Here is a 23,813-nt window from a genome sequence, read left to right on the forward strand (position 1 = left end):
GAAGAGCATTTTTAATGAGGTCCTTATTCAAAGACATTTCTGGAAGAAAAATCCATTCAGTTGTAATGCTTATATGGAAAAATACATAATGTTATGTTTCTATATTTTACTCAAAGACAACAGCTGCCTCTCCTTCCGCTGTTGGTTGTGGTAGATATAACAAAGTTGAAAAGTTCAGATTTTTTTCCTTTACACTCCATAAGGTATCAGTCTTGTCTGAATGACAATGACATTTTATCACTGCATATTTGCTATGTACTTCAAATACACTGAAGAAGAAAATATAAAAAAGTTCCTTTGGAGCTGAACCTAAAATATGGAGGTGGGCAAGGGAGGGAAGCATCAATTAATGAGTTAAGTAAATTATATTAATTGAACTGGCATCAAATAAAGCATTAACATAAAGACAAAAGTGCCACTAAAAGCCCTGGTGTACAATAATGTGAAGAGACATTAGCTAAGACAAAACCAAAGATATGCTGATTACAACTCCTGTAAATGTGTGCAGGACATGAGAAATGTTACAATCTGTTCACATTTTTTATTAAATATTTAGAAAAAAAGTCTGATGCCCTTTTGTATGCAAAAACCGTTATAATAAAATACAGCATATTTATAAAGTTTATCACAGTTTTGCAATACAGAAAGTGACAGGCTGAACAGAAAATAAGGTTCAAGTCCAAAGAAAAGAAAAAACACTTATATTGCTGATATTACCAAGGACATCCAACACATCTAACACTGGAATCCTGCAGTACAAAAAAAGTTTGTAAAGTTTCTTCATAAAAACAACCATATTTTCAAAATTGTGTAAAGAAGGAAGTATAAAACGTACTAGTAAACATATACTGTATTTCATGTAAGCAGTGCATCTGAAAAAATAAATTCCTTTTTTGTAATGTAAAATAATTTATGACTGGCTTTATGAAGAGGAGCTTCCTGCAGTTGTGTCTTCATTCATGACCACAAGCAATCCTTTAAAAACAGTGTTCAATGGCTATTCATGTGTCACTTGTCCTGGAGCTGCAGAGGAGCTGAGCGCTGTGCGCAGACACAGTTTACTGCCAAAGTGTCCTGTATCAACACACACTGGAGCCGGAGCACCAAGTACCCAGTGGACCTCAGAGCCTCGTGTGTGTTCTGGTCTATGGGCGTCCCCCAGGCGGCAGTGTGAGGTTGGCCATGAGTTCGTGCACCGAGGCAAATATCGTGCACTCACCTGAGGGGGAAGAGAGGGATCAAGTTAAAGAACACAGCAGATGAGAAATGACAAAACCGCAGAGTGTAAAATATCAGGGTGAAAATTTGACTTTTGTCTGCACAAGGTTACTTTGCTTGTGACTTCCAAAAACACAACTAACCAGCGCACACTGTCTAGTGCTTTGCTAGTTAGTGCATCCACGTGCTACACACTAGCCAGCCCCAATCCCCCCCATCCCCCACCCGGCACTGACCTTGGCGTGGCGGATGCATGTCGTTGAAGCGCTTGAGGATGCTGCTGACCATGAGCGCTGCGGCACCCGATGAGCTGTGCTGGCGTGGGATGTCGGCCTGCTGCGTCAGCCCCGTCGCCATGTCGTACACGATGGGCACAATGATGCTCAACGGCTCCTGTGCTGGGGGCAGCCGCTGGGTCAGCTGAAGCTGGAGGGCCACATGGGGAGCGGGGTTGAGCTCAGGGGTAAGACAAAAACCCGGGGGCTACGGGCATGAGGCAGCAGCTGGTACAGTGGGTTACAACTCCTGCCTGTAGACTAAGGACCCAGGTTCAAATCCCACCTCCAGCTGCAGTATCTTTGAGAAGATACCTACTCTGCTGTATAAATGGGTAAATCACTGTAAATACCTTTACACTGCAGGTCATTTTGTAGAAGAGCATCAAGTTAATGAATAATTGTAACCGACATGGAATTGGAGCCTGATGAACTGGTATTTTTGTTCTTAGAAGCGGAGCGGCCCTGCAGTAACCTTTGCGGAAAATATTTGCATATGATGTTCCAGGGCATTTCCAGCTGTATAAATGGATCAAACTGTAACGGGATAAACCATGAGCTGAGGAGGATCAAGGGGGGGTGGAGCGCAGCTGCCATTCGGCTGTGTTTCTGGGAATCCCACCATAAAAACATGTCAGTGAGGCGGGGAGTGATTCACTCTGTGTGACAGATATATTAACTCGCAACCTCACAGGGGATGACCTTCACCCTCTGCCGAAGGTACCGCACTCACACCCTGCTGTGATGTGTGGCAGGTGGAGCGGCTCAGCTTTAAGACAGTCCGTAAGGAGTGACGCAACACGACACGACAGCTCTTACAAAGAACAGCATCTTGGACTTCAGCACAACGGCGATGGTCCCAGGAGGGGCAATGGGTGGGGCACTCGGGGGGATCGTCAGGCAGAACTGCACATTCCACTTGAGCTGGGCAGCCTGGTCTGGAAACTGGAGCAGCAGAGAGACATCCATAGAGTGAGCCCCACACACACAGAACCCAGCTCTCCTCTCTCTCACTGCAGTCTGTGCTCACCAGCTCCAGCTTCATAATGCGCACACAGTCCCTGAGGATGTGGGTGGGGGCCCCCAGCAGCTTGGTGAAGGCGTTTAGTGTGTTATACTTGAAAGGGGGTCCGGCAACCTGATAGAAAAAAGGGGGAATCGGCAACAGCATTTCAAGTCTTTCCCAGACACCTTTATCCATACTGAAATGCACATCTTCTCATAAGAGCATTTACATACATTTACTTATTTAGCTGATACTTAGCTATCACCAAAGTGACTCATATTTACATTTATTTATTTAGCAGATGTTTTTCTCCAAAGCAACTTCCAATGAACTCTATGTAGTGCTGTCAGCCCACACACCTTATTCACCAAGGTGACTTACAATGTTACGGTTACAATTATTTACCCATTTATACAGCTGGGTAATTTTACTGGAGCAATTTAGGGTAGGTAGCTTGCTCAAGAGTATTACAGCTGGAGGTGGGGGATCAAACCTGCGACGTTTGGGTCCAAAGGCAGCAGCGCTAACCACTGCACTACCAACTGTCCCCTTTTTACACATTTGTATGAGGATTTGTGCTGTAGGTCATATTTAATGACAAGCATTTTACTAATATTAGAGAAAAGCTTTGGAGAAAAGTGTCAGCTAATTAAAATAAATCAAATGTAAATGTTTCAACCCAGATGGATTTATGGAATGAAAAGTCTGGACAACTTGGTCCAAAGTACTTCTTGAGTAGCACAGATTCTTAAAGTCTGAACAAATGAATATCCTTTTAACTGAAAGGGTGAATTAAGATGCAAACCATTCACAATCTGACATCTCTGGAATGAGCTACAGGTTGTCATAGTTGCAAATCCTCTTATATCGAATTAGATAAACCATAAGGATATACAAATATTTCTTAAAGCCCCATTCGGCTTTGTTAACGTTTTTGTACTAATTTCACACATTATTCATATCACTCAAAAGAATGATTTTTTAAAAAAAAAAGTACAATATTTATATTAAATATTAGTACTTTTGTTTCATTTCTGAATCCGTTTGCTTTTGATTTTCTTTTCTACTTCACCAGAACACTCAGTGACTTGCTCGTTGGCTTCAATCACAAACAAATTGTTTTAGAAATAAAACATTTTTGCAAATACGATGCAGTCGTCAATACAGACACTGATTGAGACCCAAAAAACAGGAAATGCAGTGCCTTGTGGCAGCACAGCAGGCTGCTGTTCTTGTCGTAACTGGAGGACCACCTGTAATTTCAAGCCCTTTTTGGAGAAATCTCTTGGATGTATGACTGAAAACACACACTACCTCTCCACACACACTCAATCAGCAAAAAGAGCAGCCATGCACTGCTGATGGCCAGAAGGGGGGGGGTTTCATACCCTGGTTTCAAAGAACGTCTCCAGGAACTGCAGCTCCTCCTGGGTCCAGGGTCCTGCATTCTCAGGGGTGACCTTCAGCTGCAGTGTCTGGTAGTTCTTGGGGTTCAACGCCACCCTACACTTGAGCACGTCTGTCTTGAACATGATGACGCCGGGCTCGTTGGCAGAAACTATGTTGAGCTGGGAGAAGGAAGCCAGGTGGGGGGAGCATTAGCATAACATCCATGTTCTGAGGAGCAGGGTCTGCTATGTCTCATCAATACCAAACTAAGTGACACACTCTATCCTCATACAGAGATAAAGGGAGCTACCACGTCTAAGTCGATTTGTTTGTAAATCCAACACGATTTTGATTACCAAGTCACAATCATTAAAATGATGACATTTCTCAATCTACTGGCTGGGTTCTGTACAAGCCTCACATAAAACCATAATAAAAATATTATACAAACTTATTTTTAGTTTATCATCATCATCCATACATTCACCCAATTTCCGTTACCACTTGTCCTGAGAAGGGTCACAAAGATCTAGAGCCTATCTTGGAAGCATTGGCTACAGGGTTGAGGGGGGGTGCACCCTGGGCGCAACACCAGACTGTCACACACCAAGTCACAACTAAGTGAGAGGAAACCCACAGAGACACAGGGAGAACACACACAGACTAAGCGGGGGGGGGGGGGGGGGGGGAGAACACACATTCTCTCACACCCCCCAGCTGCTGTGAGGGGGTAGCACCACTCGCTGTGCCACCCATAATGTTCAAGTTTGTCATAGGTACAAGTACTGTGTACAAGTATCATGAAATTCTTCTTGAATGCTTCTCCACAGACTATGAACAAAAACAATAGAAATACTGCACAAACAAAACAATAACAATGAGTAATTATAATAAAATAACAGTAGAAAGCCAGAGAACTCAGAATGTGAGAATGAGATTGCGAATGTTTAAAGTGACAGTGTAATCTACCAATGTGCTTGTAAGGAGCAGTCCAACTCTAGTTACAAAAGGTGGAACATTGGTGAGTGTTATATACTCTTACAGCAGTGGGGTAAAAGCTGCTCCTGTACCTAGCAGTGCGGGTTCGAATAGACTTGAGCCGCTTTCCAGACGACAGAAAAGAGAAAAGTGACCGTGATCTTTCACGATGTGTATCGTCTTTCCGAGGCAACGTGTGGTGTAGGTGTCCTGTAACGCTGGTAGCTGTGTGCCAGTGATTTCCTGAGCTGTTCTGACCACCCTCTGTGGGCTTTCTTGTCCTGTATGGAGCAGTTTAAACATCAGGATGTAATACACCCTGTGAGGACAGACTCCACAGCACACCTGTAGAAAGTGGTGAGGACTGTAGTAGACATCCGGGCTTTCTTCAGACGCCTGAGGAAGTGGAGATATTGATGGGCCTTTTTGATGGTTGATGCTATGTGCTCAGTCCATGTGAGCTTAGCAGTGAGGATGACCCCTAGGAATCTGAAGCTGTAGAGAAGGTCAACAATGTCCCCTCCTATGTAGATGGGTGCATGAGCTGTATCCTGCTTCCTGAAGTGAAATCACCAGCTCCTTAGTTTTACTGACATTGAGAGACAGGTTGTTGTCTTGGCACCACTCTGCCAGGAGCCTTACCTCCTCTCTGTAGGCTGTCTCATTGTTGTTGGTGATCAGACCCACAATGGTGGTATCATTAGCAAACTTTATGATGGTGTTCAAGCTGAGCCTGGCCACACAGTCATGTGTGAACAAGGAATACAGCACCAGGCTCAGGATGCTTCCCTGTGGAGTGCCAGCGCTGAGGGTCAGTGGGGAGGAGGTATTTCTGCCAATCCGCACACACTGGGATCTGTTGGTGAGGAAATCCAGGATCCAGTTGCACAATGTGGCATTCAGTCCCAGACCTAGTAGTTTGTTGGATCAGCTTGGTCAGGATGACAGCGTTAAATGCCGAGCTATAGTCCACAAATAACAGCCTTGCATAGCAGTTTTTATTGTCCAGGTGAGCCAGAGTGGTGTGAAGTGTGTGTGTGATATTGCATCTTCAGTATATTTGTTGTGGCGGTAGGCAAACTGCAGTGGGTCCAAAATGTCTGGGATGATGTCCTTAATGTGCCTCAGCACCAGCCTCTCAAAGCATTTCATTGCAATGGGGGTCAGTGCCATTGGGCAATAGTCATTAAGGCAGCTCACTTGGTTTTTCTTAGGAACGGGGATAATGGTGGTGTTTTTGCAACAGGTGGGTACAGCTGAGCTTTTTGAGGAGGTGTTAAATATGTCCGTGAAGACAGTAGCCAGTTGCTCACTGCATGTTTTTAAAACTCGCCCTGAAATTCCGTCCGGAGCAGCAGCTTTGCGGATGTTGACTCGGCTATAAGTTTTTCTCACTTGTGCCACAGGGACGGTGAGACTGGAGTCATGCAGCACTGCGGGAGCTCGCACTGGGGGATCTTTGTTTGTGAGCTCAAAACGGCCGTAAAACGCATTCAGTTCGTCAGGGAGAGACGCAGCGGCGCCTGTCAATGTCCACGTCTGCTGTTTATAATCTGTTAAAGTTTGGATTCCCTGCCACAACCTACGTGTGTCTTGAGTGCAGTTAAACTCAGATTCTACCTTCCTGCTGTATTCCCGTTTCGTGCTGGCGATGGCTTTGCGGAGCTCGTACTTAAACTTCTTGTACGCATCCGTGTCTCCGGACTGAAGTGCGCAGGTACGCGCGTGGATCATATTTCGGAGGTAATCCATGGTTTTTGGTTGGGGAATGAGCGGACTGTTTTATGGGGTAAGCAGACACTTAAACAGTACCGGATGAAGTCCGTGACCTCTGTGGCATACTCGTCCAGATTGGAGGATGAGTTTCTGAACATGTCCCAGTCCACGGAGTCAAAGCAGTCCTGGAGCCTTTCCTCCGTTTCTAGTGTCGAGCGCTGCACAGTACGCGTCAGAGGCTCCTAGCGCTTGAGTTTCTGCTTGTAGACTGGGAGCAGTAACATCGAGGCATGATTTGACTGCCCGAGGTGCGGATGCAATAGGAAGCAGTACGTGCCTTTGTGTGAAACGTAGCAGTGGTCGAGGGTGTTTGAGCCTCTGGTGGGGCAGGAGATGTGCTGATGGTACTTTGGGTACACGTTCCTAAAGTCGGCTTGGTTAAAGTCCCCAGAGATAATGAACAGGCCATCTGGGTGCTTGTTTTCGTACTTAGTGACAATGTGGTATAGTTCGTTCAGAGCGCTGTGTATGTTCCCTTGGGGTGGGATGTAAACGGCGGCCATGAGCACAGCCGAGAACTCCCTGGGCAGGTAGAATGGTTGGCATTTGATCAGAAGGTATTCAAGGTCTGGAGCGCAGTTCTGTGAAATCACTTCCATATTCGTACACCATGCGTCGTTAATAAGAAGGCATACGCCCCCTCCTCTTTTTTTAATGTTAAATGTTGATATTTAATTTTATTTCACTAATTTGAACTACATTAAAAGGTAAAACCTATCATCTTTAGAAAGCCCTGTTGAAAGCTAACTACTGACTGATTCATCCCATAGGCATGTGCAACAATCAATAAAAGCTTAAAAATACAACTGTCCCTCAACTTAAGGTTTAGGCTCCGCACAAATCTTGTATAGACATTCATTAATTATAGACATATATTAACACAAATTTTAAATGAATGAAAATCAAAATGTCTCCACAAACTCTAAATCATTGCTGGCTGTTGACAATTCATTCCATAAACACATGCAATGTTCATAATTTTGATACCGGCAAATACATAAGCTGTAAACACTGTGGAAGTGAGTTGAATTAGACCATCTCTCCCTCCTGTGTGGGTGAGCAAGCTGGGTGGGAAATCACAGGCTGCTTTTGCTCCACAAAAAAGCGGAAATTTCAGAAAAGATGGGTGACGGAAAGAAAAGAAAAATAAAATGGCAAACACAAACCAAATAAAGTTCACATCTTTAAAAATGTGTATGCGGGCTGCAGCACGAGCAGTCAATGTAGGAGGAGTCAATGAGACCAGCAGAGACGGAACACACTCACATTGGCCTCCTGCTGGATGATGCGCTGCAGATGTCTCCTCATGATGACAGAGCCCAGGAAGCGCTCCAGCGGGGAACAGAGGTAGCTGCCGGCCAACCCTGGGACTAGGCATGGCGTGGGAGAGGGCAGTAGGAGCACGTTCAAGGCACTGTGGGTGAGCACGGTGGGGATGGACGCAGCCCAGGAGCGCTGAGGTAACTTGCGAGGAGGCGGCATGTTGGTCGGCACTTTGACAGCGGGTACAAACACAGCAGTGAGGGAGGTTACAGTGAAACCAGCAAGGACCTTCACCACATTACACTGGTACTTACTGGCTCCGGCACGGGGGGACTGTGACACATCCGGGATGGGAGAATGAAGCGAGGGGTTACCCGGTGACATTCCGGGGATGCGAGCACCAGGTGAGGGGCCAGATACCTGGGGAGATCCTGGCCAGGTACCCGCCCGCTGACCAGGAGACACCATGGGGTAGGGGGAGCTGGGATCTAGAGCTCCTGAAAATACAACATATGCAAACATTAGACATTCAATGTTATTCAGAAATTCAAAACAGCCAAATCACACACCACAAAGCACCTGTGATGAGCTCAGACATCCTCTGGAGTTCACCACTTCCCAGAAAACATTCAGAGGCAGCCTGTGGATATACTGTCACCTTTGTATGTGCCTCTTCCCATAATTCCCTTTATGATTTAGGAGAACAACACATCTGATGCAGAGGGCAGCTCTGCAGTCAGTAGCCAAGCGCTGCATTCCATCACACTAGCCTGGCCTTGGGCTACAACTCTGTGTCAGACCAAACACTTTCCATGTGGCTGGCAAAGCTGGAAGTTCGGCCCATAGAAATGTCCAAAGATGAGGAAGAAGAGAATGGGGGCAAAAGGGGGATGGGCTCTCATTGCACCACTGGGGGAACTGACTGCATGGATGGTCCCTGCACACAATCAGCCAGCGGAAGGCAGGTGCTGAACACAGCCTATACAGAAGCTAAAGGTGGAGGGGTCGGGTCCCTACAGAGCAAGGAAAAAAACTGGAGTAAACAAAGGACTGGAGAATGGGAAGGAATCCTGGCATGCAGGTACAAGACATTGTTTTAGTGTGGCCTCCTTACCAGGGGACGGTGTGGGCATCATGGAGGGTGAGGGGGCAATGTTCTGGTGGTATGCACTGGGCGGGGAGGTGAGTGCTGGGTAGATACCAGCCCCAGGCTGCTGTTTCAGAAACTGAAAGGAAGGAAGGAGAGAAGGAGTTGAGTGTGAAGATGTAACCCGGTGGTACACACACCTGAAAAGCTATGCTCTGTTCAAGACACCCTTCCCATCATCACCTGGAGCTGGGGCTGTATTTGGGAGGCGAGGGGGTCCAGCAGGTCCATGCCGACTGGTGATGGCGGGTTGTCATCCTCGTTCACGGAGCGCCGCCTGGCGTCCTGGCTACTGTCCATAAACATGCTGAGGAAGGTCTGCCAAATTTTAAATGAAAGGTGATACATAAAGCCCAGAGCTTGTGGATTTCCTGAATCTCCCACACACACATCCTCCTCACATGTTGCCTTCACACCTTACACTGCACTTGTAGTTGTCAGCTGAGAAAACAACAGCTTCAACTATCAACTAAGAAAAAGACCCCCAGTGAGGTTTGCGGATCACCTTGAGCCCTGGCGCTGGGTAGAACCCCTCAACAATCTTGGTGTTGTCGAAAAGGCTGTAGGCGCCATCGCGGATCGCCACCACACCTCGGCTGCGGCAGTAGATGTCGATGCAGTACATGTTGCGGAAGGCCAGTCGAATATGCATGGGGGACTGGGGCAGGATCGAGAAACACTGGTAGGCCGTGTTGGTCCTCTGGGTCAGACCCAGCATGGGTACTGTGGGCAGCTTGTTGATAGCATTGAGGGGTGCCTGGGTGTCAGCCAAAATCTGAGCGCGAAAAAGGGTGAATGAGTTCCCTGACAGACATGAGCCAAACGTGGTAAACCTCATTAGGCTGAAGAGCACGTGACGCATTTCTTCAGCACCAGCATTCAATCATACAGCTTATAAGAAATCACAAAAGACTCAAACAGAAAACATGAAAAGTAAAGCTGGAACGGAAGTGTGTAGGGGTAGGGGTACCTGGAGCAGCTGCACCACTGTGGGCATCTTGTTGAACATCTCCTGCAGCTGGTGGAGAATGATGTTGTGGCAGTTGCTGCATCCTGAGTTGGGCCCCACCGTGCCGAGGGAGAGGTGGAAGCGTTGGTTTGCAGAGTTCCACTGGATGGTCACCTGGAAACACACACACACAAAAGGGCTGGAGCGAGGAGCCACACACACTTGAAACACTGACATTTATCTGTAAACAATCCCGAGGCCATGCAAAAAACAAAGGTGCAAAATGACAGGTATGTCCTCAGAACCAGGCCTCTGCAATGTGGAGAGAAAAAACAACCACATCAGTCATTACTCCACTAACTTCTTGCGTGATGAACAGTCAACTAGCGACAGATCCTAGTTGAAATAAACTGGAAGATGTATCTTATTTTAAAAAGCATTTTCTTTGTTTATTTTCCCAAAAAAATTTGTTTGTGCAATAGCAAATGTAACCTATTTTTACGTGCCTAACAAAGATGTTAGTAAAGAGCACAAAACTAAAATAGGAGTGTGGAACTGCCTTAACTGACCTCTCTTCTACAATGTTTACAGCCATGTGGTCATGAGTGATGGTGACTTAAAAAAAAAGTGATTGTTTATGGGATCAATCAATCTCCTAACAACTGGAATTGTAAAGGAATGAAAACTATTTTCACTAATTTAAATGAGATTTTAATGTAGCTTGAAGTTAATAAAAATGTTCAAGTCTTCGAAAGTGCAGGCTTCCCTTACATAAACACGCCTTAAGTGCACTGATTAAATTGAAGAAAAAAATTCTACCTTTTCCCCTTTAACTCTCTTCATTTTTCGTTCTATTATTTTCTATTTTTATTTTTTGGTTTCTTTCTATGGTTCTTGGGAGGCCCAGTAATGCTGCAGGCAGTGCTAGTGCTTTACAGCCCCTGTATTGTGGGGTTCACATCCAGGACAGCCTGCATGGAGTTTGCATGTTCGCCCTGTGTTGATGAGGGTTTTCTCTGGGCGACCTGGTTTTCTCCCTCACAGTCCAAAAGCAAGCGTTTAAAGTGAATTGGTGACTCTAAATCGCCCACAACGTGACTGATAGTGTGACTCAGTGTGCGACCAATTATTGAATGACTGTGGATAAAAATTCCAATATTTCAATTTTAATATGTTAATTTTGTTTGACATTTAGAAAGCAGACATACTGAGAACACTAAGTAAGAGCACACTACAGCATATGCTAGTCACAGCGCGATACTCACCGAGCTGCATTTGGTGCTGCCGTAGCAGAGGACCAGCTTACGGTAGTTATAGAGCCGCACCTCTGAGAAGATGCTCATGTATGACGGCACATCTTGGAAGAGCAGGGCAAGAATAAAAAAGAAAAAAGCAGTAATTAGACTCCAGGAAAGAGTTCAGCAAGTCACCTCCACAACTATCAATTGCATCTTTTATTACCTTAAATTACCCTCTTTTTACAGTACACAAAAGTACAGAGAAACACATGCTTACACACTGCTGGAATGCAACTCTGGAGTCACAATGAGTCACAAATTTTAAAAAGGTTGCCGTTACTGTTTTATTTTGTTTTATTAGTGTTCTATTCATTACAGAATTACCAGGCATTCTGCATCGCAAATGTGTGCAGATGTTTTAATAAAAGACCCACCACAGCCGCGCTGATATTAACACATCATGTATCTGCAGCTCACCCCTCCACGTCCCTGTCATGTCTTTTAGTTATACAGCCTGAAACCTACTGATCAGTTTGTCCTTGAAACAAAGGCTAGTCAAGGCTGTTCAGCCTCTCTCCCCAGTCTGTAGAAAATAAGCCAGTTTCACAAGTATTCTGTATTCCGGAACTCTCTACTGCATGGAGTTCATGGTAATAAGCAAAATAAAATACAAAAGATACATTTAACAACACAATACAGTAAATAATAATGTAAAACAATAAAGACCTAAAACCTGTGAAGCGTCCTATTCAGGCAACCTTACAACACCACTCTAGGATATTATAACATTAATAGATTAAAAGCACCAAAGCTGCAAAACTGGCATTAAATACATACTGTCAACATTTTTACACATTACACTATTTGCCAGACTTTGCCAGATTTTTTCCTGCACCCATTTAGTTTATATTCCTTGCTCAGGCCTTGACAACAACATCAACATTCTTGACTGCTATGCTGGCTGCTTCACTACCATTATGCCAGTGTAAAAAGCAGTATGTAGAGGAGGAAATCGTGGTAAGGTCCTGTGTGTGCTGTGCCCCCCTTACCTGGCAGACAACGGGTGTATTCCAGCACACACTCATACAGCTGGCTGATGCTGTTCCAGTCGCTGAGGAACATCTCCACCACCTTGCGTCCTCCCACGGGTTCCGACAGAGGGTTCTCATAGGTCAAGTACACGTGCCGTGTGGAGGCTGCAATACACAGTAACGACACATTCGCATTTACCCATTCGGCAGACACTTCTCTCCAAAGCAATGTACAAATTTGTCTCATGGGAAGACTTCATGGAACAAATTAAACCCGGTATATGAGGGACACCTCTATTACCCTGATGATATAAACTGTTACCCAGCTAAAACTACATCGCAGTACAAAGATACAATTTCCCCCAATTATAGAGCCATACATTTCACTACAGTACCCTTGAAGTGAACAGGCAGGCCTGGGCCCCATATTGGCAACCCTCAACTTGCAAGACAGCACTGCACTGCCCCGCAACCCTACACCACGGCCAACCTGATGACATTACATAACTGTGCTGCATGAGACCTGACAACTTATTTCAGGCATCACTGTAGCATAAGACCAAACTCAATAACAAACATCCAGCCATTAAATATACATTCTATCATATTCTCTTTCTTAGGCATCAATAGGGTGAATCTATTACATTTCAGAGGTTATAAAGACAAGCACACAGGTGGGTCCGCAGTCATCCCTGTGAGACATGTGGCCACTCCCACCTTGGTCCTTGCTGGAGGTGCTGCCAAGGGGGCAGTTGCAGAAAACCAGCTCTGCCACCCATGTGCGGTTGTTGCGGCCCTGCAGCCGAAAGGTGCAGTCCAACAGGGAGCACTCCAGTGCCCTCTGGGTCTCCTCGCTGACGCCTTTGCAGCGGGGGATTCTGGAAAGTGAGGAAAGGGGGACTTTCTCTTAGGTAGATCAGACAATACAGGGAATTTATACAAAAACACAGAAACACACAAAATCTTGACTCTGGATTTGCTGTGTAAAAAGTAAATAAGGAAACAGAAAGCTAATTTTTAACTTTTTCTGATTTCAAAACACGGTCACTATCCCCACTAGAACCTGTAAGGTGCTCTAGTGGCTGGGGGCTCTTACTTGAGGATACGAATGGCATGGCTGCAGCAGTCCCCTTCTACCTGAACACCCTGGTGTGGGATTCCCATGTTGGACAGCTGAAGGCAAAGAAGGTCGAGGGAAAGCGTGAGGATAAAGGCATTAAAAATACTTATTGCCCGTTCTTATTCCAGAGCAATTAGTATTCAGCACAAGACTCTGCTCCTCTGATGGTAATGAGGGAACGTGAAAAACACCCCGGTTCTCTCCCTGCCATACAGGCTGCCCCCCACTGAAGACCACACAATACCCAGTAGGAGAGCTGCTACTGAGAACTCTACATTCCTCCCTGGAGGCGACTGCCAGAATGACTCAGTTCTCGAGTGCGTTTCCACTCAGCTCTCGCCAAGGGTATCACGAAGATGAAAGGGGGGCTTTACCTCACAGCGCAGGCCGATGAGGGGCATGTTGGTGTCACACATCGCCACCAGGTGGGCCAGCACTTTGTTGAAGGCGCACATCTCCCCAGACCGCTTGGGTTTCTTAGGTTCGATAGCAGCAGCCTGCTCCCCAGACAACTGTTGATGGAAGCCATGGGGGGGGGGGGGGGGGGGTTGAGCAAACAGCAGCATGTTCGTTATACTCAGTGGTTCACACTTGACACTAACTGTACTGTTTTTCTTCTGGGTATAAAATACAACCAAAGTGCCGACTGCACACAGTTAGTACTCATAGCATAGACTGAAAATAAGACGGTGCTTTTACTGTCCAGGACAGAGATGATTGAATCATCTACACCTGCGAAGAACAAGAAGCAATGGAGGTGTCCAATTCAGATAAAGTTTCAGCCCAGCCATGAAGCAGCAGAAGACCAACAGCCTGATAGACTGCCTGCCTGCCTGCCTGCCCGCCCATCTGTCTGTCTACCTGCCACATCCCAGCTTAATGGAGCCAAACTTGAGCTCTTTCCATAACGACAGCTACTTTACGTCTGCTCTCTACTGTACATCAATGTAGCTGTCGTAGTGACACGGCTGGTGCAAAGAAACCATCACTGCCAGAAAGAATGAGATCTAAATTCCTCAGTAGTCACATCCAGTGAGTTAAAGGAATATGCTTCCAGTCTTTTCTCCACACAAGAATTTATCTTTTCAATTAGGTTAGTCGCTTATACAGTATGGGGAGGCAAGGTGGCGCAGCAGGTAGCACTTCTGCATCACAGCCCGTGCCTGTGGGTTTAAATGCGGCTCAGTGTGTGGAATCCGCATGTTCCAAAGAGATGTTTCAGGTGGACCGTGTATGAGCGTGTGACTGCCCTGCAATAGACAAGCATCCCATCCAGGGGGTACCTTGCCTCACACCCTATGCTTATGGGATAGACTCTGAACCACTGTGACCCTACACTGCTTATGCAATCAGTGGAAATGAATGCATGGACTTAAACAATGTGGAAACATGAAGAAGTGTGCACTGGTCCAGGAACTTAAAAGATTTTGAACGACAGTTGACAAACAATACCTTCCGCTTGGTCCCTGGTCGGACGCCCTTGCTAGGTATGGCATCCAGCACCAGCTCGTCCACATTGGGTTTGAACTGCTGCAGCAGCTGTGCACTAGGAGGTCCATCGTCACCCTCCAGCTGTGCCACGGAGAGGAAGTGATACCTGTACTCCAACTTAGTGGGGCATCCGGGCACATCAAACATCTCCACCACCTACCACGTCACCAAAGAGAGGCGCGCAGTTAGTATAGACAGTGCAAGTGGGCAAGAAGGCCAGCAAGAGTGTGCGATCATGAGAGCAAGGAAAACTTTCAGAAATGTGAAATGGTGCATCCTACCACAAATGCAAGGCCACCGCTCTTACTGGTTGAGTTTATTGAAAGACAGGAAGAGGTGGGACTTACTATGTAGTACTGCGGGAGGCGAGTAAGCTTGATGAAGAGATGGTGCTTAGAAAGACTGCCAGCTGGGTGTGACGAGGCATTGGCAAGGTTCAGTGTGTCACTGCACACCGTGGGGAGGTGCTTCACTGACTGTCGGCAACGTTGCTTCCCCAGCCAGAACCTAAACCATTACATGCACATGAACAGCTACTCATACAAAAACCATACAGTGTCTGTGTCTGAAGGGAACACATACAAAAACTTAACATCTGACCCAGAGAACATTAGTAGGAAAAGTTATCATTAAGATGCTTAGCACATATTTTAATTCAGGATCACACATAATTTACAGTACAGACTTGGGTTTAACTCCAAGTCTTACTTCAACTGCTGCAGCCAGGAAATGATGCGCTTCATGTCATCATTGATTGACTTCTCAATGTCATCCAGCATGGACTGATCTGTGCAGAAACACAGGGGATCACGAGCCAGTATCAGCAGGGTTCACGCTGCAGCTGAATCAATGGCACCTCTGAATGATCAGTAGTCAGATAGGATATTGATGCATTTCGAGTTCTGCGCAGTCTGAGCACACTGCTTACCAAGTGCATAGAGCATAGGCTGGAACATTCCGGAATGCAAGTCCACAAATATATGAAGACACTCGGAGCGTCCACAAGGTTCCAGAATGGGAATGACCAGAGTTGGAAGAGCAGATTCTATGAAAGCTGCAGCAAGACATCTGTGTTATTTTGGTACTGAGTACTACAAAGACAATAAAAACAAAAAACACAAACTGATTTACAGCTCGGTGCTAACGGGTTCCATTATTCCGGGAAACCTCACACACCTTAACATGGAACAGTTTCAGAGGCTAAATGCTTACTGACCCGATTAAAAATTTCTTTTGCAGGAATTGATCTTTGGGATTTTAAGTAAATTTTTTGTGTAAGCCCTCAAATCTATTTTTAAAATGTTATGTATACATTCACATAATTTTAAAAGTAACCTGACTCAGTCAAACTACTGCAAGAAAATTTTGAGATCTAAGACCTAAAGGATTTTTTTGTCTTCCCCACAAAGAATGCAGCAACAAAAATGCGTCTCTGATTCGAAAAGCTGTGAACTAACAACCATGCAGTGTTTATATGCAAATATCCGACTTTTGATGGAACTCACAGCTGTCGTTGACATTGTGGGCCTTCAGTATGGCTTTCAGCTCCAGCAGCTTCTGATGAGACCGTGCATGTACGCTATCGATCAACAGCTTCTCCACGGACAAGTGACTGATCTAGAGGACAGAGAACCATAGATGGCAAAGCTTTATCACAGCCCCAGATAGCAGCAGCAGCCCTGGGTCATTGCAGCTTTTATGTAAGTGGTACGTGGGAACATTAGTTTCCACAGCCAAGGGTTTCTATTTTCAACCTAATTTTCCCAAATTTGTGATATGAACAGAAGATCATGTGCGGCTAAGCACAGGGGATTAAAGGGAAAACTATTTCTTCAAAACACACAATGAGGAAGAAACAACTTTTAGAAAATGTCACAAACACAGACTGCACTTGCAGTGACAATCACAGTGTAAATGCATATCTCACCTTCATGGCTCTCTCCATCAGCTTAGATTCACAAGCTGGTAGAGGAGGCTCATGGCTTATCTGCAGAGGCTTGGACCCATCAGCCTCATCGATCTTGATGGTGACCTTGTGAACAGACGCTGTGCCAGTCTTACGACCTAAGACCTGTTGACTACATATGATGAGGCATTCATAAGATTGTACAAAGGGCAACTGGACTGGAATGTCTGAATTCAAGAATTTGTTAACCCTATAAATATTACTCGCAACAAAGAAAAATCATTACTTTCGCACAGAAATTCAGAAACAACAGAACAAAATCACCAGGAAAAAAGGGATTTAAACCAGTCATCCCAAGGCAACAGCCATTAACGATGTCAAAAACAGAGTGAGAGCCATCACAAAAGAAACAGTGACGTTGAGAAGGACTCACTTCCAGACGGAAAGGGTCAGGCACTTGGCGGGGATGTAGCGTTCCACTTGGACCAGATCCCCCCAGCGCTCCCTGATGAGCATCAGGGCCTGCGAGTGCAACACCTCCAGCTGCAGTGACAGGCAGAATGAGTCTGCAAGGAATGTGGTCAAGTACTCCCTCTTTCATAAGCTTGGCACTGCAACCTAGACATACATCATAAAAGTTCTTCAAAAACAATCAGCAAAACAAGGCACAGCCAGATGGCTGGAAATCATAAGATCACGTTTGCACAAAAGAAGCAGGAAATACGAGATCCTCGTCTGCTTGAAAACTCCCAAAGCTCAGGGGGGCGACGTAGCTGGGAATAAGCAGCCGTTCATTAACATGCATGTGACTGTGCTTACAGGCACTTCAAAGACCTTAATGAGAGGCGCAGGACAGCCAGGCCGCACTGAGGGGCTCATTAAAAATGAGTGCTTCTGGAAGCCACCTTCACGGGTGCACATTTCTCTCTAAAATACTAATTTTTTAGCGAATAACACCAGTTACAGGTAATTTTGACAGTGGCATAAATACTGCATTGTAGCGATAATCAGGTCAAGCGCTTGCATTTCTGGTACAAGTTTAGATGAAGGAAAAAAAAAAAATTAACTCATCATCTGCTTTTTCACAAGATGACACCACACTATACTGCCACGTTGCCCGGGGGCTTATTTTCCTGACATATGGCACAGTGAAATGGAAACGCGGCCTGCCAACAGTTCTTTGCAGTGAAGACATCTACTTCCACCAGAGTGACACATATTCTTTCAGACCAGAATGTCACACTGCAGGTCAACAGAAAACATATTAACAAGCGTTCTTTCAGTACAACTCAAATTAATTTGTTGCTCAGAAGCTTAAAAGTACATTTCCTCCACTCCATAAAATACAAAATTGACAAAGGCACTATAGGGGGTTTTATTTAATTTTCTTTTTTTTTCTGGAAAAAAAAAAAAAAGGCAGACATGTACCAACAACTTGATCTTGAGAAAAATAAACCCAATAATTTGTGACCATTCCTCCTCTTAACGCTCCTGCTCTGTATGTAAAACCAGAAAAGTTCACAACTAGCTTGTCCACAACGGATGGAAAAAGTGACACCCTGTCTCTAGCATGGCACATTCACAAAACCACAGATGCCAGACTGGAACAAACATGTGCTCCTTCTGCTCACTTCCCATCGTTCTCATGTTGCACTACAGGCTTAACGTGGAGGAACTGAAGGCGGCCGGAGCGGGAAACACAGCAGAGACAGCCAGGGCTTCCTTTGCCCAGAGAGTCAGCTTGGGAGCTGAAAAGGATACGAAGGCAGCTGTACATGTCCTGCAGAGGCTTCTCGTCAGCAAAGAGGCGTGACTGAACCAGCTCGTGGATGAAATTCACCTGCAGGGTGTGCACCAGGGCCCGGCCATCTTGGAGGACACACAACACCGTTACAAACTCTCAAGTCAGTGTGAGAAACTGTCCAAAACAGCTGTGCTATAAAAGTGACCAAAAAAAGAAACTTTTAAACATTTTAACCTGGGAGGGAAAAATAATGACACGAAATGAGAGATAAGTTCATTGTCAATGAGTAGTGTTATAAGACAAGGTGACAAAAAGATGGTCAACCTTAAATTATGCAAGATATGCTGAAAAAGACAGGCGACCTAAAGAACTATGGCAGGTAGAGCAGATATGGGCTTTGCAATGTGACACTGTGGAAGTGAAAATACTCTCAAAATCCTACCATTTAGCAAGGATAAAGTACCTGCTTTGACAAGAAGTTGAGGAGAGTGGCTAATGAAAGGATAGGAGACACGCAGAAAGCTCTGCATACCCACTGCCCTGGGCAGGGCGGCAGTTCGTTCTCTTTCGCTACTGAATGTGCTATGCCAAAATAAAGATAAATATAGAACCGGACTCAAGCCACATGTTACTGGCTGTAATAGCTTCACTGTAGCATTAATGTAAGCTCAGTGTCAAACAGGGAGTTGATGTACCTGCTTCTAAGCATCCACGCTTCGAGTGCATTGTGAAATTAACGTACATAAATTGTTCGAATGGCTGCAGAAAGAGTACACATTAATGCAGTCCTATTCATTTATTCTGCATTGGTTATCTGGTGCAAAATCAGTGCCCTGAGGCTGTACAATAATTACAAGTCAAAGTTCCGACTTGCAGAGACCCACCAGCTTAAGCCAGAGTTTAACGCATCTAACATAACTCACATCACATACAAACACCACTTACATTTATTCATTTAGCAGATGCTTTTCTCCAAAACGATGTACAACTCTAAGTTAATAACACTGCTTTCCACAAGTGATTGTACCACTACAACCATGGTATGAAAATAATAGAAAAGAAACGTTAACGGAATACAGTAAAACAGGTATGTAAGCCAAGGTGTACAGCATTGCGAGACTCACCTCCCGTCTCCTTGTCCTCTACCAAAATCTCCAGCTTCAGCAGCCTCCATGGGATGTCAGGGTCATCCCCCATTACGGTCAAAGTGGCCTCAAATTCACCCTCCACGCGGAATTTCACTCTGCCGTTGGCTTCAAAACAAGAAGCACAAATCACCACACCACCAAACAACTTGTGACACCGACTCCTCAAGTCGCATAAGTTGCTATAGACAACGACAGGACATTAAAGTTGTGGAAACCTACAAGTTTCAGACAGATCGAATTTCCTACCTCACGTACCACACTGACACTATTACACTGACCGAGCACAGGAAGAAAGCGTCTAACTGACCGACCTCAGCAGGCAGCACTTACCCACAGTGAGGTTGGCCAGCTGAGGGGGCAAGTCCGTCGTGACCAAACGGTGACGCAGGATTTGGTTGAGCTGGTTCAGGGTGGTCTGCTTCTCCTGCTTCATAATGGGATCAGGTGGGATAATCTTGTCCTGTAGTTAGAGCAAAGAAAGAAAGGTTTAACTGACCCTCCCACACCATGGAAAGTAGTGATTTCATGATGGCAACACTAAAACGGTAGTGCAAACATCAGTGTAACTGATCACCCAATCTGAGTAGTTCCATCTCTGAGAAACTTTTACAGCCCAGTGTCAAAGGTTGCACTGTCACTGACCTGACAGCAGATGTTGCACAATAAACGAATCATTTTCTACAAAGCTGCTTCTGACTCTTGGAGGACCTTTGAAATAAACACTTCACTGAAAACAGAGTAGGGCATGAGTTGCGCTTTGGAAAAACTCTGAACGACGTTCTAGAACGAAGGCCATAGTCAACGCTTCCCTGGATACATTTCTGCTTCATAATTTAAGACTCGGCTTTGTGAGTGTAACTAAAACCATGTCTCAACCTAGCAGACAGATACATCTCTACAGACAGCTTTTATTATCTTTGAGAACTAAAAATGCCAGAGTCTTAGTGTTTCTCTGTATTGCGGTGGCAACATTTCTGTCACAACACTGCAGGTTTCCAATCTTCAGAAAAGAGCTTCAAAGAGATTCAAAACCCACACAATCGCCACCTGAACTTTCATTATCATGTTTCTCCCGAGTGAGAGTTGCACTGAGAGAAGCTCCTTGGATTGGTGTCCCCACCACAGAGAAGAGCCTACCCTAATGCAGGTGGGGAGGCGGGGGTAGGAGCCTGTGGTCAGCACATCGATGGCAAATGGGATGGCGAAGCTGGGCAGGCGGGCATGCACCAGAGCATCGCGGGCCAGCGATGCTAGCCGGTCTGCCGTGTCCACAAATAAGAAGGCCTGCTGGTCCAGGAAGCTGGAGATCATCTGCTCCACAAACACAGAAAGGAGGACAGAGGCTCTACAATTCAAGTAAAAAAATATGCAACAGAATCTGTTTTTAATTTTACCATTTCTGCCCAATAAAAGTGAGCAACATTAAAGCTTTACATTTCTCCTTAGAATTCAACAACAATTACACCACAAGGCGCTGTTATCATTTAAGCAGTACAGCATAAGACAACATGACAGATAGATGCTCAAAGGTATTTATTAAATAAGATGTCTATGCAATGTGCTTGCACAGCCAAACAGAAACACTGCTGACACATGCAGAGGTAGGAGTGACCCACCGCACACTTCTCCACCTTCCCAGCGTTGCTGGCCCACTTCACCAGCGCCAGCAGCCGCACAAACAGCTGCCGAGTCCGGCTGGCAAACTGGACTATCTCTATTTTCCTGGTGAAGACAAACAAGCGCAAGTGTCAAGACGGACGTTAGGCTGAGACAACTGCGCCGTACATGACGGGCGAAGAACACAACGACGGCTACAACCAAATACTGCACATTCCCCTTATTTGCAAACCCAGGAAGAAATGCTTACCGTTCCATGTCTGTCTTTCTGGGGAGTCTGCAAGACAAAGAATTAAGGGTGTAAAATGAGCGAACACAACGTGGTGTGACCACAGCCACTACCCCTACGGGAGGCAGCTACACCAGCAACATGCGCACACACACCACACAATTCGAAACCACAATTCGAGATCACGTAATGACTGCTTAAATGTAGTAGGAAGCGCACAGGACAACTTTGCTCTGTCCTTTCAGAGTGCACGTTTTTTTGGAACACGCAACCTGAACCTGGAGCCCTCTGCTCATTCTGCAAAACCGATGTGAAACGAAGCAACTTCCTCCATCTGTATGGGTTTTACCACCCACATCTGCTCAAGTTGAGAGCTCTCTGGTACACATTCTTAGCGTTTCCCCCCACTTTGTGTTCAGATGTCTTGTATTGTAAAGCATCAGGTAGCAAAGGGGGTGTAGCCACTGCCTCATAATATGAAAATCTCCAACTTGAATCCCACTCCTGCCATGGTACCCTTGACCAAGGTACTTACCCGAAACTAACACATTAAGAGAACACTGGTGCATAAATGGGTAGATCAGACACATCAATTAAGCAAAATAATTTAATATGATAGATGGTGAGGGACTATTTCTCTCACTTGTTTAGATGTGTCAGTCTGGTTATGGACCAATGGATGTGAGAATGATATCTTCATTGACCTGATAGGAACAGATATTAATTCATTCATCCTTCTGAGTCACTGGATATTTTGACATATTTTATGTTGTGTATTGTATATCTTGTACGGTATAAAAGTTAAAACTCGCTGTATACACACACAGCGGAGCATTTCTGTCACACTACTACTCAAGATGCAAACATCCCAGGAATCAAGTACAAGAAAAATGCACTACGATTCACTATGTACAATGAAAAATGAACTGAAGCCAGTGAGAGAGACAAAAAAAGACAATACCATGCAAATTCATAATATATATGGAAGTAAAACTGGGCAAACCGATGCCTTACTGTCTAATGTAATGACAGCAGCGAATATGATAATCTAAGGCTGATGGTAGGTAGATCATTTTAATAACCATTATGAATCGATGAGGTCTTGATAATTAATAATGGTAACGATGGCAGAGAGTGAGGACAGCACTGACTGATGAGAAGGATAACGAGGATGATCATCATCATCATGATTGAGTAGCGGTGTGTGTGTGTGTGTGTGTGTGTGTGTGTGTGTGTGTGTGTGTCGTTGCCCGATCCCCACTCACAGCTCTGCCAGCAGGGTGATCTCATGGTAGGTCCTCTGCAGGAGGAATTCGATCAGCAGACTCAACCGGACCCCGTGTGCGGCCGGAGCGCCCGGAGGAGGAGGCTGAGGCGCCGAGGGGCCGCCGAGCGGGACGAGCTGGCCGTCCGAACCCATCTGAACTGGAGCCATGAGCTGCCTGAAGCGGGGCGACAGCCAGGTCGCTTTGGACAAAAATCAGACTTCTTTTTTTCACACTACGTCCTCTTTATTTGTAGACCGGCTGGGACGCCGTCTCTCCATGGAAAAGCCAACCAGCGCACAGTTTAAGAAGAAACACCATTCAACACCGTAGCGCAGCCATTGCTCCGTTACACAGGAAATGACGACAAATTGTAGCCATCAAAGACCCGGATACGGAACTCCTTTTGCGCCATATGAAAAGGGACCAATTGCAGTCCAATACGTAGGAGTGACGCAACCCCGATAATAGGCTGTAAACATTGATAAACTCAGAAGTCTCATATATCTGCGTTCAGCTTTTGTATTGTGTTCAGCCTCAACTTAATAAAGAAAAAAAAACTTGTCTCTGCACATTACATTAAAGTATTTTAAACTGCTCTAATAAACTGCAAGTACTTAAAAGTAGTTTTAATTACTAAAATAACTTATATTATTTTTTTACGTGACACTTTTCTCCAGTGTGACTTAATGTAATTTTTACTGGACAAATTGAGCATATATAATTTCCTTGATCCATGGTTATCCACTGGGATTCAGGGTGCGCTCCTTCAGATGCAAAGATAACAGCTCCTGCCTGATTATAGCTTATGTTTAAAAATTATGTTTGTTTTTTAAAAATATTAAGTATAACTGTTGAAAGGGTATAGCTGACATTTCAGAGCTCTTACTGCAGTTAAGGTTTCCATTTCATTCTCAGTTCTACTTTTCTTTGCTCCCTTTTGAAAAGAAACCTGCACATTGTTGGTTTTCCATTTGTTTTAAGTTCCTGGGTCGATGGCATAAAGCATAGGATGCAAATGCT

General features: G+C 45.2%; 1 protein-coding gene across 1 annotated transcript; it reads right to left on the bottom strand.

Moving 5' to 3' along the window:
• Positions 1 to 104: 104 nt before the first annotated feature.
• Positions 105 to 23,137, bottom strand: LOC108926503 (mediator of RNA polymerase II transcription subunit 14-like). The gene is made up of 30 exons (XM_029255971.1): positions 22,791 to 23,137; positions 21,547 to 21,573; positions 21,296 to 21,401; positions 20,817 to 20,990; positions 20,010 to 20,139; positions 19,656 to 19,784; positions 18,549 to 18,656; positions 17,221 to 17,353; positions 16,809 to 16,959; positions 16,387 to 16,498; positions 15,810 to 15,935; positions 15,590 to 15,668; positions 15,229 to 15,388; positions 14,843 to 15,037; positions 13,765 to 13,902; positions 13,367 to 13,443; positions 12,988 to 13,148; positions 12,289 to 12,435; positions 11,267 to 11,358; positions 10,023 to 10,175; positions 9,558 to 9,827; positions 9,236 to 9,370; positions 9,020 to 9,131; positions 8,220 to 8,402; positions 7,909 to 8,135; positions 3,888 to 4,067; positions 2,524 to 2,631; positions 2,313 to 2,438; positions 1,455 to 1,644; positions 105 to 1,219 (listed from the first exon to the last, which is right to left on the bottom strand). Exons 1-30 carry the CDS (start codon positions 22,958 to 22,960, stop codon positions 1,146 to 1,148), a joined length of 4,173 nt encoding a protein of 1,390 aa, XP_029111804.1. The 5' UTR covers positions 22,961 to 23,137; the 3' UTR covers positions 105 to 1,145.
• Between the last annotated feature and the right edge of the window lie 676 nt (positions 23,138 to 23,813).

Source organism: Scleropages formosus, chromosome 1 (genome assembly GCF_900964775.1).
Source record: "Scleropages formosus chromosome 1, fSclFor1.1, whole genome shotgun sequence".
Taxonomy (NCBI): domain Eukaryota; kingdom Metazoa; phylum Chordata; class Actinopteri; order Osteoglossiformes; family Osteoglossidae; genus Scleropages; species Scleropages formosus.

What these genes read in the sequence shown, in the direction of transcription:
- LOC108926503 (XM_029255971.1), bottom strand. Translation starts at nt 22,960, where the DNA reads ATGGCTCCAGTTCAGATGGGTTCGGACGGCCAGCTCGTCCCGCTCGGC. An exon ending in ATACACCCGTTGTCTGCCAG is followed by an intron (nt 11,359 to 12,288) that starts GTAAGGGGGGCA and finishes TGCTCTTCCAAG; the next exon opens with ATGTGCCGTCATACATGAGC. An exon ending in CAGTGGTGCAGCTGCTCCAG is followed by an intron (nt 9,828 to 10,022) that starts GTACCCCTACCC and finishes TTTCGCGCTCAG; the next exon opens with ATTTTGGCTGACACCCAGGC.